This window comes from Onychostoma macrolepis, chromosome 12, assembly GCF_012432095.1.
Source record: "Onychostoma macrolepis isolate SWU-2019 chromosome 12, ASM1243209v1, whole genome shotgun sequence".
Classification (NCBI taxonomy): Eukaryota; Metazoa; Chordata; class Actinopteri; order Cypriniformes; family Cyprinidae; genus Onychostoma; species Onychostoma macrolepis.
Window position 1 is genome coordinate 6,408,274 of NC_081166.1, and position 14,785 is coordinate 6,423,058.

The 14,785-nt window shown below is 37.4% G+C and overlaps 1 protein-coding gene across 1 annotated transcript in view; it reads right to left on the reverse strand.

Moving 5' to 3' along the window:
• kif19 (kinesin family member 19) overlaps positions 1–14,785 on the reverse strand; it is a 45,721-nt gene that overhangs the window by 19,555 nt on the left and 11,381 nt on the right. The window contains exons 3-4 of the mRNA XM_058794284.1: positions 663–773; positions 389–476 (exon numbers count right to left, since the gene is read on the reverse strand). Of these exons, the coding sequence (XP_058650267.1) occupies positions 389–476; positions 663–773 (199 nt within the window). The remainder of the gene's footprint in view (positions 1–388; positions 477–662; positions 774–14,785) is intronic.

Genomic DNA, 14,785 nt, shown 5'->3' on the forward strand with positions numbered 1-14,785 from the left:
TACTGAATTTAAAAACCTGCTGATTTGATTTTCTCTCACACAGCTTAAATTATTATTTGTTTACATTATATGCACCAATATAACAATAAACAGAATCTATATCTCTATTTGGTGAACTTCCCTCAACATATTTGACTCCACAAATGTGTTTGAACCGATTCATGAAAAAGAATCTAACCGGTTTACTAGCTCTAAGATGTTTTTGTCATTTAAGTTTAAATCAAAGGCACTATTAAAATTATCAAGATATAACACAATTGCAAAATCGTTATTAATCGTTGACTTAAGATTTTAAAAACTTTTATTGTTTTAGTGAAATTACCATGGTTAAAAATATATAATGAAAAATCTATATATTGCCCAGCCTTTGGTATGAATTTGTACTGACCTGTGGGTCCGTAGGCAAAAACAGTGGCATTGTACCCAGATATGAGACCTTCAATCAAGCCTTTAGTCGTGGATCTGTACACCTCGTCCTACGGAAAGCACACACACACACATTTAATTGCAGCCTTTGTGTGTATTTCCATCTTTCATTCAACCACATAGTAAATGCAAATGCACTTACATGAACACAAATAACTGCATAAAAGTGATATCTCTGAAAAGCATGTTAAATTTTGTACATGTGCTTCACAGGCACAAACACAGAATGGGCTTGCCTGCGTGGCTGAATAATCGAAGGCCACATCAAACATATAAGTCTTCTCTCTGGATCGATGAGCTCGAAGAATATCATCTGGATCCTCCATGGGATCCATCAACACCACCACCTGAAAAAGAGGGAAAGAAAAACATGAATCGGAGTGCACCTGGTTACATCTTATTATAGTTTTTTATATGCACTGCATTCATGCGCAGAGTGTATATCAAAACCACTCTAACCTTTTACTCGCTACCTGACAACACACTTTACTGGTAATCACAGCTAGCTATCAGCTAACATTAACTACAAAGGACATTTACTTTGGTTACAGTGACACAGTGTGTCGAAACAGCACCTCTAAACAGAAATTTCATAATGGATCCACATGAAAGATGCGGCTTGTAAAAGGTGAGTGTGTCATGATGGACGACATCAAGCCTAATTTACTTTCCATTTTTACATCTACATTTTGGAAAATGTTCCTGATGAAGGTCATTTAAGGAGCCCATGGGAGGCTTTGATGGCTCCAAATGTAACCATTAAGCTGAATCTGGTTGTATCAAGAGCACCACTCGTTCTGAAGGGCCTCAGGATTCAGAGCCAATGTTGGAGTTAGTCAGGGCTCGCGAAAACACACCCAAATCGTTTGATGACCCGTTCAAACACAAACCCCAGCTTTCTCTTTGAAGCCTCTCAATTGAAATGCAGCAGAGGAGATCTGACTTTTAAAAGAGGCCAATTATAACGGCACACAATGCAAACATACAGACGTTCTTTGCAAACAGGGGAAGAGAAAAAATTGGGTGAGTAAACGAATGACAGCAAGGTGGAGAAGAGGTAAAAAGGACATGCCTTGTTGCATTTGTCCAAGGGAATGGACAAAATATTAATGCACAGTTTTATATTTATGTAGTGTGTTATGCTTATTACAAGTGATGCACTACTGTTCAAAAGTTTGCAGTCAGCAAAACCCTTTTTGAATGAAATTAATACTTTTATTCAACAAGGATGCATTAAATTGATTAAAAGGTGGTAAATGGTAAAGACATGTATAAAGTTATAAAATATTTCTAAATGCAGCCTTGCTGCAAAAAGCATGAAAATGTATGGTACAACAGTTGACATTATCTCACTTAAGGAAGCATCTTCCAAGAATATGAATGCACATGAGTCAGATGTGTCTCATGCACGTGTGTGGTTGTTTGTGAGGGGTTTATTTACGGTAAGTGCCGTTTTCGTGCACTAAGCCATATGGTGCATGAGTTTATATTATCTCACCATTCACACAGTGACAGCTGTAGAGTGGCAGTTTGGCCAGTCCTAATGTTCTTTAAGACACCAGTGCCAGTATAGTTTACGTGGCACGAGAGAATGACACACTGTAATCAGTACTGGGTCACTGATCAGGTTCCACTCACCTGAAATGGTCCCTGCTCTTGATAAAGGCCAATACTGTATACCTATTGTATGTTCTCGTGTAATGCCAATGTTGGACAGAGGGTCCAATAGAGTGGAAGAATGAATGGTCTGACCATGACTTTACTTTTAACACCTTTAATAAAATAATCACAAGTTTAATAAAGGAAAAAAAAAAAAAAAATTTTATCTGATACTAACACACTACAATGTTTTGGAAAAAAAAATATATATATATATATATATATATATATATATATATATATATATATATATATATATATATATATATATATATATATATATATATATATATATATATATGTATATATATATATATATGTATATATATATATCATTTTATTAAGTCATACAATTATGCAACCATACAGTTAATTTTATACATAGTTTGTATTTTAGATTTTGAGCCTTTATATTCTTTGTATTATATGGGGTCGGGAAGATTTTTAAATGTTTTTGAAAGAAGTATTATGTTAAAAAATGCTGAATTTTCACCAGCCATTACTTCAGAGTGTGTCAGAGCAAGCTGGGTGGGCAGTGACGTGATTGACCTCATGGATAGAAGACCTGTGTTCTTCAGGGGAAAATACAAATCTTCACTTTCTCTTCGCCAGATATAGTTAGTCCCTCAGTCATGAGAAGCTCTGTCTCATCATTAAACCTAACAGGTGTGTCACATGCACTGTACGGTAAAAGGACATTCATTTTCCATTGGTTTTTAATAACTTTTCTTGCAAGAGCCCCTGGGTATAGGTTAAATCATAGCTGTGCAAATAAACCCTGTGACAATTAATGTACCTTAAGGACCAATAGGAAAGACAATATCAGTGTCCTGTCCAAAAGAAGTTGGAGTGCTGCTAAGCAACTATTCCATTAAGAGATAAAAGACAGTTAACGGGAAAGTACATGTAATGAGATCACAGGCTAACGACTGTACAATATCTAGCGCAAGAAGTATATGAAATCTCAGGTAGCTGGAATTTATCTGAGGATATGTTTTTCCATAAATTTCATGCATCCATATATATATATATATATATATAGCTGTGTAGGACTTTTTTTTAAATTTTATTTATTGATGAAAACATTTGAAAATGTATCAAATAGATCAAAAATAATCAGAACATTAGCTTGTAGTGAAAATGAAAAAATTGTCCCTTCTGGATAGCAATTAGATGAAAGCAAGTTAAGAATTTTTACTTAAGTCTGATGTTTATCCCCGACCAAACCAAACCAAACAAAACAAAAGTAACAGCCAACAAAACAAAAAACAAATAGCATCCATCTAGAGTTCCAGAAGAGATATCAACTATTTTTTAAATACATTTTATATCTAAAACATCTAAAACATAATTCATAACACAGCTACATCTCCTAAATAATTAAAAAGCAACCTCAGGGCATTAAAATTTGGAAAATTTCATCTTAAATAATTGTTTAAAACATAGCAATGTTGGAAATAACAAGCCTGTCTGTGACCAAAATGAGAATCAATGGTCAACCATCTGAAACCAGCTGTTTTCTAAGGTCTCCCCTCTCAATCTCACTGCCACAAAGGAGAGAGCAAACGAGGCCCCATTAAAGGGCTGCAGGTTATTCGGGAAAGCCATCTTTGGTTTCCACCTGCATAAAGGACACAGGGCATTCGCCTGGCCAGACGCTAACTGCTCCACTAGTCCACTGACTAATTCATACATTCATAAAGATGACATGAGAACTCAAAGAGCCTTTAGGCATCATTACACTACACAATACTTTATGAAATGGCAATCAAATGATACCCCAGTTTCGTTGAGAAGGCAGCAGTGGCCAATGTAACACACATATCTGCAACATATGAGTCAGTGCACAAAAACAAAACGAGCCATGCGTGAATAAAGGGTGCTAAAATTAAAAGCGGAGCATGGTCGTGAAATATTAAATGGTGTCAAAGATCAGCCAGGGTATGCGCAACAGCCTGCTAATGCACAACATGAAATCAATTAGCAATATGGTGTTATTTAAATAAGCACAAAGAATGGCACAGTCATTGGGGGCGACAGTCCAAGTCATCCAGGCGGATGGAGTTACCAATTAACCACGGGAAGATTAGCAGCAAACGAAGGTGAATATTGGGATCTGTCCAGCTTATTAAAACACAGCAGTGGTCATAATGCATCAGAAAGGAGGTGGACTGATTGTGTCGGCTCCTGCAGAATGGACTCACTGAACTATTGTGACTCCACAACCAAAAAAATAAAAATAAAAAAAAATTACGAGATCAGATTCACTCCATAAAAGTAGAAGAGATTTATGTAAGGAAGTATCTTTCAAAGTGTGAGGCTTTTGTTAAACATTTTTATTTTTTTATTTTTAATAAAAGCTTGCTATTATTTCTTTTGACACAAGACATTAATATAAATATCATTTTAACTCTTTAAAGATAATAAAAAAGAGACCAAAAAACAGGTTAAAAACCATGAGAGAGAGGAAAACAAGGCAGAGAAAATGAAAGAGAAAGATGAGATACTGAGCGGTTACATGAAGCCAGTGATGAGGACACAGATATGAGGAGGTGTCAGATTGACCCACAATTATGCAACAACAGAGGCAGACAGAGCGATACGATCTGTCCATATTACTGATCCAGGCATTGTGATGTGTGTAAACTCAGCCATGCTTTATCATAAGAGAGTTTGGTTCTCCAAGGCATCACCTATGAGTCACTGATAAAGCTGTGATGTAACAAGGGCCATATGATGCTACCCTGGGAAATAAAACCTTTAGCGGCAAATCCACTGAAGTCAGCCTGAGCAGCTCAAGGGATATGAAACTGCCAGCCTGGCACTACTGAAACATGCACACGAGAAATGAAAACATTATTCCTATGATGTGGAAATGACAGTGAAAGTAGACGTGCGTAGAATCCATGGATCATTTAATTGTTCACACTGCACACAAAGCTAAAATTGTTGATTTGTCTAGGATTAAAAAATATCTATATATTAAATTTATTTGGGACCTAGGAATTTATTTTTATTTTTTTATTGTGGGACCTATTGAATTGCTTGAATATACTGTATATAAAAATTCTAGAAAATGTATATTCTTTTAAAGTAAATTATTGTAATTTATGTATACATATTAAATAATACAATTAAATATTAAAAAAGAATGTATTATTTAAAATAAAAACAAAACAAAAAAACAACTAATCTTGTGATTACTTTTGAGTAAAGATAATGTTTAAAAAATGCTTAAAGTAAATGTTATATTGTTAAAATAATTACAGTGCCTTGCGAAAGTATTCATACCCATTTGTTTTCATGTTTTGTTGCTGCCTTATGTTAAACTGCTTTAAATTACTTTTTCCACATCAATCTACACTCCATACACCATGATAGTAAAGCAAAAAAAAAAAAAAAAAAAAAACTGGTTTTTAACATCTTTGCAAATTTATTAAAAATAAAAAACTAAAATGATTCCATTGCATAAGTATTCATACCCTTATCTGGGACAGTTGAAATTTAGCTCAGGAGCATTCATATTGCTTGTATACGTTACCTATATGTAAGTTAACCTGTGGCAAATTCAATCGAATGGGTATGATTTGGAAAGGCACACACGTCTTAATAAAAGGTCTAACAGCTGATAATGCATATCAAGAGCAAAAACCAAGCCCTGAAGTCCAAAGAACTGCCTGTAGAGCTCAGAAACAGGTTTGCGTCAAGCCACAGATCTGAGGAAAAGTTCAGAAAAAATTCTGCTTCATTGAAATTTCACAGAAGCATGCAGTCGCTGTTACCCTTAATGGAAGAAGTCTGAAACAACCAGGACTCTTCCTAGAGCTGGACTCCTGACCAAACTGAGCAACTGATGGAGAAGGGCTTTGGCTAGTGTGGTGACCAAGAACCTGATGGTCACTCTAGTTGAGCTCCATGATCATATGTGGAGACAGGGGAAACCTACACAAGCCCAAACATCACTGCAACACTCCACCAATCAGGGCTTTATGGGGGTTCAACAAGACTCAATCCTCTCTTCAGTTAAGAATGTTATGAAAACACACTAGAAATTTACAAAAAAAGCAACTAAAGGACTCTCAGACTCTGAGAAACAAGATTCTCTGGTCTGATGAACCTCAATTCTAAACATTATGTTAGAAGGAAACGAGCTCTGGTCAACACCTGCAGAGTACATCCCAAACGTAAAGTGTGCTGGTGGCAGCCTTATGCTGTGGGGCTGTATTTCAGCAGCAGGGACCGAGGGACTCGTCAGAGTAGAAGAAACGCTCAGTGCAGCAAAATAAAAAGATAGCCTTAATGAAAACCTAGTTCAGACTTCAGAGCATTCAGAACCTCAGACTGGGCAGAAGGTTCACCTTCCAACAGGACAATGACCCTAAGCACACAGCAAGAATGGCTTATAGACAACTCTGTGAATGTCCTTGAGTGGCCCAGCCAGAGCCTGGGATTGAACCCAATCAAATATTTCTGGAGAAACCTGAAAATGTGTGTCTGCCCCCATCCAACCTGACAAAGCTTGAGAGGTGAAGAGATGAGGAGAAGAATGGAAGATAATTGCCAAATGCTGATGAGCAAAGCTTGTCGCATCAAACCAAAAAGACTCGAGACTGTAAAGGTGGTTCAGCTAAATATTTAGTTAAGGGTATGAATACTTATGCAATGTACTCATTTCAGTTTTTTTTATTTTTAATACATTTCCGAAGTTGTGACAATTCTGTTTTTGCTTTGTCAGTATGGTGTATGGAGTGTAGATTGATGTGGAAAAAAAGTAATTTAAAGCAGTTTAACATAAGGCAGCAACATAAAACAACTGTCACATTCACATATGGCAAGTGAGTCAGGCTTTAAGATGAGATGTCAGCCATCTGTCCACTGATCTTTAGCATCTCAGATGTTTATCTTTATGTGTCTCTCAATAGAGATGCATGTGTGTGCATGCTGATGATAAAGCATGCATGAATGCAGGTGTGTTTGTGCTGACATCTATGTGTGCATCTCTTCCAGATACTATGTCCCCTCCCTTAATTGTGTGACACGCTAGTTGTCATGGCTACAGAGAAGCGGGTGTGGACCGACTCAGACACCTGTTGCTATTAGCCTGATGGAGAACAGTGATGAGAGGGGGCAGCTGTAGCTCTAGAGGGGCCTCGCTGGGGGAAGACACACACACAGGAAGGGTTGTAACTCCCTGTAACACTGTCACACACACATTGCAAGCATATCATTGACAGATGGCTATTCTGCTCCAATGGTTAGGGTTTGAGAAAAAACAGACCCTTAATCATAGCAAGAAGAGCAGAAAGGAGGGAAGAAAAGAGCAGAAAAGAGGCATTTGTTACAAAACACAAAGATGTACAAAAATGTACATTTAAACTATCATTATTTTGTCACGGACTTCTTGTTTCAAACCTGTATACTATTATTTATTGCTGAATCACAAAAACTTAAATTCACATTTTAAAACATTTTTATCATTATATACAGGTGCTGGTCATACAATTAGAATATCATCAAAAAGTTGATTTATTTCACTAATTCCATTCAAAAAGTGAAACTTGTATATTATATTCATTCATTACACACAGACTGATATATTTCAAATGTTTATTTCTTTTAATTTTGATGATTAGAGCTTACAGCTCATGAAAGTCAAAAATCAGTATCTCAAAATATTAGAATATTTACATTTGAGTTTGAATAAATGACCATCCCTACAGTATAAATTCTGGGTATCTCTTGTTCTTTGAAACCACAATAATGGGGAAGACTGCTGACTTGGCAATGATCCAGAAGACGGACATTGACACCCTCCACAAAGAGAGTAAGTCACAGAAGGTCATTACTGAAAGGTGTGGCTGTTTACAGAGTGCTGTATCAAAGCATATTAAATGCAAAGTTGACTGGAAGGAAGAATTTGGGTAGGAAAAGGTGCACAAGCAACAGGGATGACCGCAAGCTTGAGAATACAGTCAAGCAAAGCCGATTCAGACACTTGGGAGAGCTTCACAAGGAGTGGACTGAAGCTGGAGTCGGTGCATCAAGAGTCACCACGCTCAGACGACTTCAGGAAAAGGGCTACCAAGCCACTTCTGAACCAGAGACAACGTCAGAAGCATCTTAACTGGGCTGTGGAGAAAAAGAACTGGACTGTTGCTCAGTGGTCCAAAGTCCTCTTTTCAGATGAAAGTAAATTTTACATTTCATTTGGAAATCAAGGTCCCAGAGTCTGAAGGAAGAGTGGAGAGGCACAGAATCCATGTTGCTTGAAGTCCAGTGTGAAGTTTCCACAGTCAGTGATGATTTGGGCTGCCATGTCATCTGCTGGTGTTGGTCCACTGTGTTTTCTGATGTCCACAGTCAACGCAGCCATCTACCAGGAAATTTTAGAGCACTTCATGCTTCCTTCTGTTGACAAGCTTTATGGAGATGCTGATTTCATTTTCCAGCAGGACTTGGCACCTGCCCACACTGCCAAAGGTACCAAAAGCTGGTTCAATGACCATGGTGTTACTGTGCTTGATTGGCCAGCAAACTCGCCTGACCTGAACCCCATAGAGAATCTATGGGGCACTGTCAAGAGGAAGATGAGAGACACCAGACCCAACAATGCAGATGAGCTGAAGGCCACTATCAGAGCAACCTGGGCTCTCATAACACCTGAGCAGTGCCACAGACTGACCGACTCCATGCCACGCCGCATTGCTGCAGTAATTCAGGCAAAAGGATTGTGAGTATTGAGTGCTGTACATGCTCATACTTTTCATTTTCATACTTTTCAGTTGGCCAAGATTTCTAAAAATCCTTTCTTTGTATTGGTCTTAAGTAATATTCTAATATTTTGAGATACTGATTTTTGACTTTCATGAGCTGTAAGCTCTAATCATCAAAATTAAAAGAAATAAACATTTGAAATATATCAGTCTGTGTGTAATGAATGAATATAATATACAAGTTTCACTTTCTGAATGGAATTAGTGAAATAAATCTACTTTTTGATGATATTCTAATTATATGACCAGCACCTGTAAGTTAAAAACCATTGCACTGCTTGATATTTTTGTGGAAAATGTGATACATTATTTTTCAGAATTCTTTGATGATTACAAAGCTCAAAAGAACAGCATTTATTTGACATAGAAATGTTTCACAACATTATAAAATGTCTTTTGCTGTCACTTTTGATTCATTTAATGCATTCTTGCACAATAAAAGTATTAATTTATTTATTTTAGAAAAAAAAAAAATCGTACTGACCACAAACTTAAATCTGTTAAATTTAAATCCTTATGGTATCATAAGACTTCAGAAGACTCTTGAATATAACACACAAGTTGGACAATTATAGTACTAAAAAAGAAGACACCGACTTGACATTGTTAAATATTTTTCTGTCCGTGTTCCACAGAATACTCTTATTCTCATATTTTTCAAACTCATATTCAAGTCATATGAGTTTGAAAAAAACATAATAGAATTCTCACTTTTAGGACTACAATAAGAATCATTCCTTCAATAAGAAAATCCTGCTAGGATCTTTAGGATCTTCACATGGCATTTAATTAACACACACACACACACACACATAGACAAACATGTAAAATTTCCTTCACACCTTTAATGACCCTTAATGAGTTTGGTCACCGCAGCGGCAGGTGTGATTATATTAGGCAGAACAGTTTCACACTTCAACATATGACATCACTGTCCTCACCAATAATTCAAAGGTGGAGGGAACTCTACTTTCTGGAGATATGAGAAACTACACCACAAGACAAATTAACATTTCTTAAATAACAATAAAATAAAATAAACAAATTATTTAAATTAAATTAAATAAAAAAAGTTAACAGTCTGATGAATGAAGGTATGGTTGACCTTTTCTGAAAAACAAAAACAAAACATGAACCTTTTTGTTGTCCCTCAGAAGCAGAATCAATAGTTATCTCTTTAACCTTCATCAAGAAACTCTGTGTAACAAGGCAGGCATCCATGACACCTGTCTGAACATGAGGTTTGTGCTCCATGCTATGCTCTGGAGATAGGACAAGCGATCCACAGAGCCGTCCACTCTGCATACGTGACGTCTGCAAGCCTGACGTACAAGGCAGCGTCAAACAATAGGTCCAAACACAAACCGTGCAGCTCTGAGTCTTGAAAAGGCCGTGACCTTTGAGTGGCCCTTTCAAAGCCAAGAGCTGTGCTTTGAGAAGGTGAAAGCTATCTGATGGGCCAGCCACCCCCTTCATTCCACTCTTTCATTTCATCATCCCTTCTTTCCTTCTCCGACACGGTACCCCAACAATGGTGTCTCCTCTTACAAGGGCCTTGAGTGCCTTCTCTGTTCTAATGCTGCCAACCTGATACAAGCTACTTGGCGATGCTTGTTCCTTTACTTTTTTAACATCACCCGTCTGTAGGTCACTCTGTGCTGGGCTACGCAAGGCTAAGCTAGCTGGCTGTAAACATACTTCTGCAACACATAAGTTCTGCAACACAGTATGGAAAAAAGCAGTAGGTAAAATACGTTGGGTTGGGTGTCCAAATATTTCATTTTCAAGAAACAGTACTGAATAATATCTGGATAATGTACTGCAACTAAAAGGAACTTTTGGATTCAACAAGTTAAATAAAATGGTAGAAAACTAAGTTGGACAGCTCAAGTGCTATACTGGTACAATTTATTTATTTTTTTGAATGGTTAAATTGTACTTGGTTTAACAACACGGGTAATTTCAACATAGGGTTACTGGTCATTTCCAGCTTACATGAACATAAGTGGCAGTAAAACACCAACAACTTTTTTTTTCTTTATGATTATGATTACAGGAGCCAATTATGAATTAATAAGGACTTATTTTCCCATGGTCCCTTAACAATATTTCATTATGACCTCAAATACAAATTTACCATAGTGCATGACTTGTAAACTAATACATTTTCATGTTTGCATCATGTAATCAGCTCCATATGTATGGCTTTTCTGATATAGTAAACTTGCTCTGTAGCTCACCCGGTACAGCAATGCACTTGAATTGTACTTTTCACAAATCCTGTAAACCACATGCTACTATAAAATAACTCAAATACTTGTAGAAGCAAGATAGAGTGGCAAGGTTGCTTCATGAAAAGCATTTTATCTCGTTTGCTTTTGATAAATCTATCATTTGTCAAACGCGATAGAGCATTAACCTTTTAACGCCACTTAACAGACATTTAATTTCTGATACACTGAGATACGAACAACCAAAAACTTCTGCTGTGGACAAAACTGAACACTTTTAGTTCCACTCCCTGGAAACTGCGCTCTGAAAGAGTTGTGAAACATGTAAGAAGCTATGTGCAACATGCACGTTTTTCAGTAAGCATGGGTTAGTATGTATACTATAATCTTGCATACCTATAGTATGTACTTCAAACTAAGATTCAGTGTATAAAATTACAATAATTCTTTGACAGTCATAATTGTGTCTAAAGCCAGCCAATGTTAATACAAAGGCAATAACAGTGGCTGTTCCAGTAAAACACAAGCCAACTGTGTAATATTGGACTATTTGTCAAAATGCAAAGGGACTGAAATGGAGTCTTGGTTTTATGTTAAGTCTTTGCTTTGGCCATGTGGTTGCATTTGCATTGTCCTTGGCCTAAGTACTGTTTCCTGGCAACTTGGTCAAAACACTATAAAGATGGAGTCTATAACACTCTTCTAATCTCAATACCGTCTCAATATCATTGGCACTGACTCAAAAATCAAGATCGTGCACTGAAGAAGTTCTTGCTCTACTTGTGCGTCAACATTTAAGTTACACACCAATGCATCAGGTCAAGGCGGAAAAACATCACCGAATAAACAGGCCCTGACATGCCTGGGAATGAGCAGGGGAGTCGCCGATACAATTTGAGTGGAGATTAAACAGGAGGTAAAAACTTCATAAACTTAATGGCCTCTGACAAACAATAAATCCTTGTTGGTACCAGAAGGATAACAGCCCAATATTTTTAGAGTCTCAAGCTGATCTCCATTCTCACAGAGGGCTTTAAAGTTAATACAATGAAAGGAGGTTAAACACAACCGGACACGCACATACAAGTGGCGTCCTGTACTACTGTATCTTATTTTCCTGAGATTACCTTGGCATTTGTACAGCCTCACAGCTGAGACGATCGGCATCCACCCAGCGCAGAATGAGGTCAGAGGCCACTTTCAGGTCAAGACATGGGGGTCAGCATTGCACAACAAAGTGGGACATGACCGATGGCTGAGAACACATCACAGAGATTTGCACCCTGAGGTCTAGACAGTTTAAGTGTATTGTCAACAAACTTTTGTATAGAGTGCAGTAAAAGACAAAAACAACAGCGCAGGCTGAACTAACACCAAAGGGACAACATTTCCACATAACACTGTACGACTGGCAGTTACGGAATTCAAACTTTGGAGCCTGTCATACATTAGATAAAACTACAATATGAATAAAATAATGATAATTACTACAAAAACACATGCACAGAAAGGCATAAGAGTAAGCACTAGAGGGTTTTATTCCCAGTGAATGTACCTTGTACCTTGAATGTAATAAGTTGCTGTGGTTCAAAGTGTTCATGTAAATGTAAGATTAGAAACCAAAGTTTTAAAAATTCTTTAAGAAAAAAAGTTATATTGATATTTAACAAAGAGTCTTTTTTCATATTTTCTTTTATTTTTTATTAATTGGCTAAATGGCATTCAAGCAGAGATTAAACCGGAGGTAAAAACATCAGTAGCAATTGGGTAAATGGCATTGTTTGTGTGTGTAGTTATTTTATATTTATTTTATTTTAGATAAATTAAATTTCAAAATATATTAAATAGTGATATCATTAGCAAAAATAATTACCACTAAATAATCCATTGGCAAGCCATTAGGAAACAGAAAATTACTTGCAGATTAAATATTTCACATAGAAAAAAAAAACAAAAAACACACTCCATAGCTGTTTGAACTCAAAACAAAAAGAAACCTTCAGTTGGGCTACACGCTGAGCTGAAAGGGTCCAGCTGCGGTTTCTCTGGACTCCGATCACATATAATCTGGAACGTGATGAGTTATTGTACTTGGCTGAGCAGGTACAAAATGGCTCCATCACCAGTGTTTTGTTCCGTCTGCTTGGGTCAGTATGACCTTACACGACTGTTCTTGTGAGAAAATTGTCCAGAATAATATGAAAAATGACATTACGCTGGCAGCAACTCTTCACAAGTCTCACTGCTGAGTATTATCTTTCCTGTGCAAAAGGACACCAAAGTATAACATCCTCCCCAAACCAGGATACCCGACCTTGACGATCACTCACTTGCTCCGAGCCCTGCCTCACGCACACGCCTACCTTTCATCAGCAGGAGAAACAACATGCTTCCTCCCTATGGGACGCAAACGATGAGAAAAAACAAGCAATCTGCCTCACGCTCATTTTGGCTAACAAGTGCAAAAGCGCGAAACAAACATGAGACTCATTATGAATAAGCATACCAGCAGGAAGGTGCAGTGGGACTGAGTCCAGCGCAAGATAATACCAAATAACAGCCCATAATAAGCCCTCCAAGACCACAGAGAGCTTCAAAACAGCTTTATTACCTCAGATAGCAGTGACTAACATTGCTGAGTGCTCTTCTGAGAACGGAGAAGCTCAGTGCAACCTGAGAGCTCCTCGTGTCCCTCTATCTATCTATCTGTGTGTATACATCAAATGCGATACTCTGCAACTTATAAGCCTCTTAAGACCAACTACATGAAACACATGGGTCACTGATTAAAAATTGTCGATAAAGTTGTGTAAGACTCATTGGGGAGGCCATGTTTATGTGGTGCCACTGTCTTGGGCCTGGGATTTTAGGATCTCTAGTGTATTACAAGACCAACGACACGTGCCCCCCTCTGTGCCTTCAATTTTATTACCTTTGTCTTGATTTCCCAGTTGTTCCGTTTGTCATACTTCTAACTAAACTAACTTCATGTATGTGGTCTGCTCACAGTCTGGTATTGCCAGTGTAGAGACGGAAAGCCCAGGTAGGGTTGAAGTTGAAGCTTTGCCAGACCATAGCTTGTGTAACAGGTATTGAGTGCCACAAGGGATAAGACAGATCCAGCTACATTTCACTGGCTGCCCTAAAGCAGGAGAACTGGACACAGGCCAGCGGATTAGAACATTTACGATGAGAACAGGATGCACAAAACACATTTTTATCTTCACTGATGAAACACGTAATACAGACCACTGCTGTGTCTATTTTGAAAGGTTATAGTAAGAGTTTGTAAGTGAATTTGAACTGAAATGGGGCAAACTCTGAGGTAGCTGAATTTGAATTAGAAAAACAGAAAGAGGGAATTTACTGAATTGCAATTCAACACAAAATAATATATTATATAATCAACTGAAAATTAAATTATCAATTCAATTGTCCATACAAATCTGTCAAAGTTCTGTAATTTAATTTAAAAGGCACTCTCAATTCAGTTCTGAATGGTGTGCAATCGTGCTGTAAGGTAAACTTTTATTTGCTAGTTAATCTGTCTAATTTGTGTTCAATGCATTTTAGCCTAAAGCCTCAGGTTAAACACCATCTTCATGTATCAGTATGAATCAGTGAGCTCTACATTCATTTCAGCCCAATGCTCAGGCATAGAGGCAATCAAGACTGCAGTGAGAAGGTCTCACATGC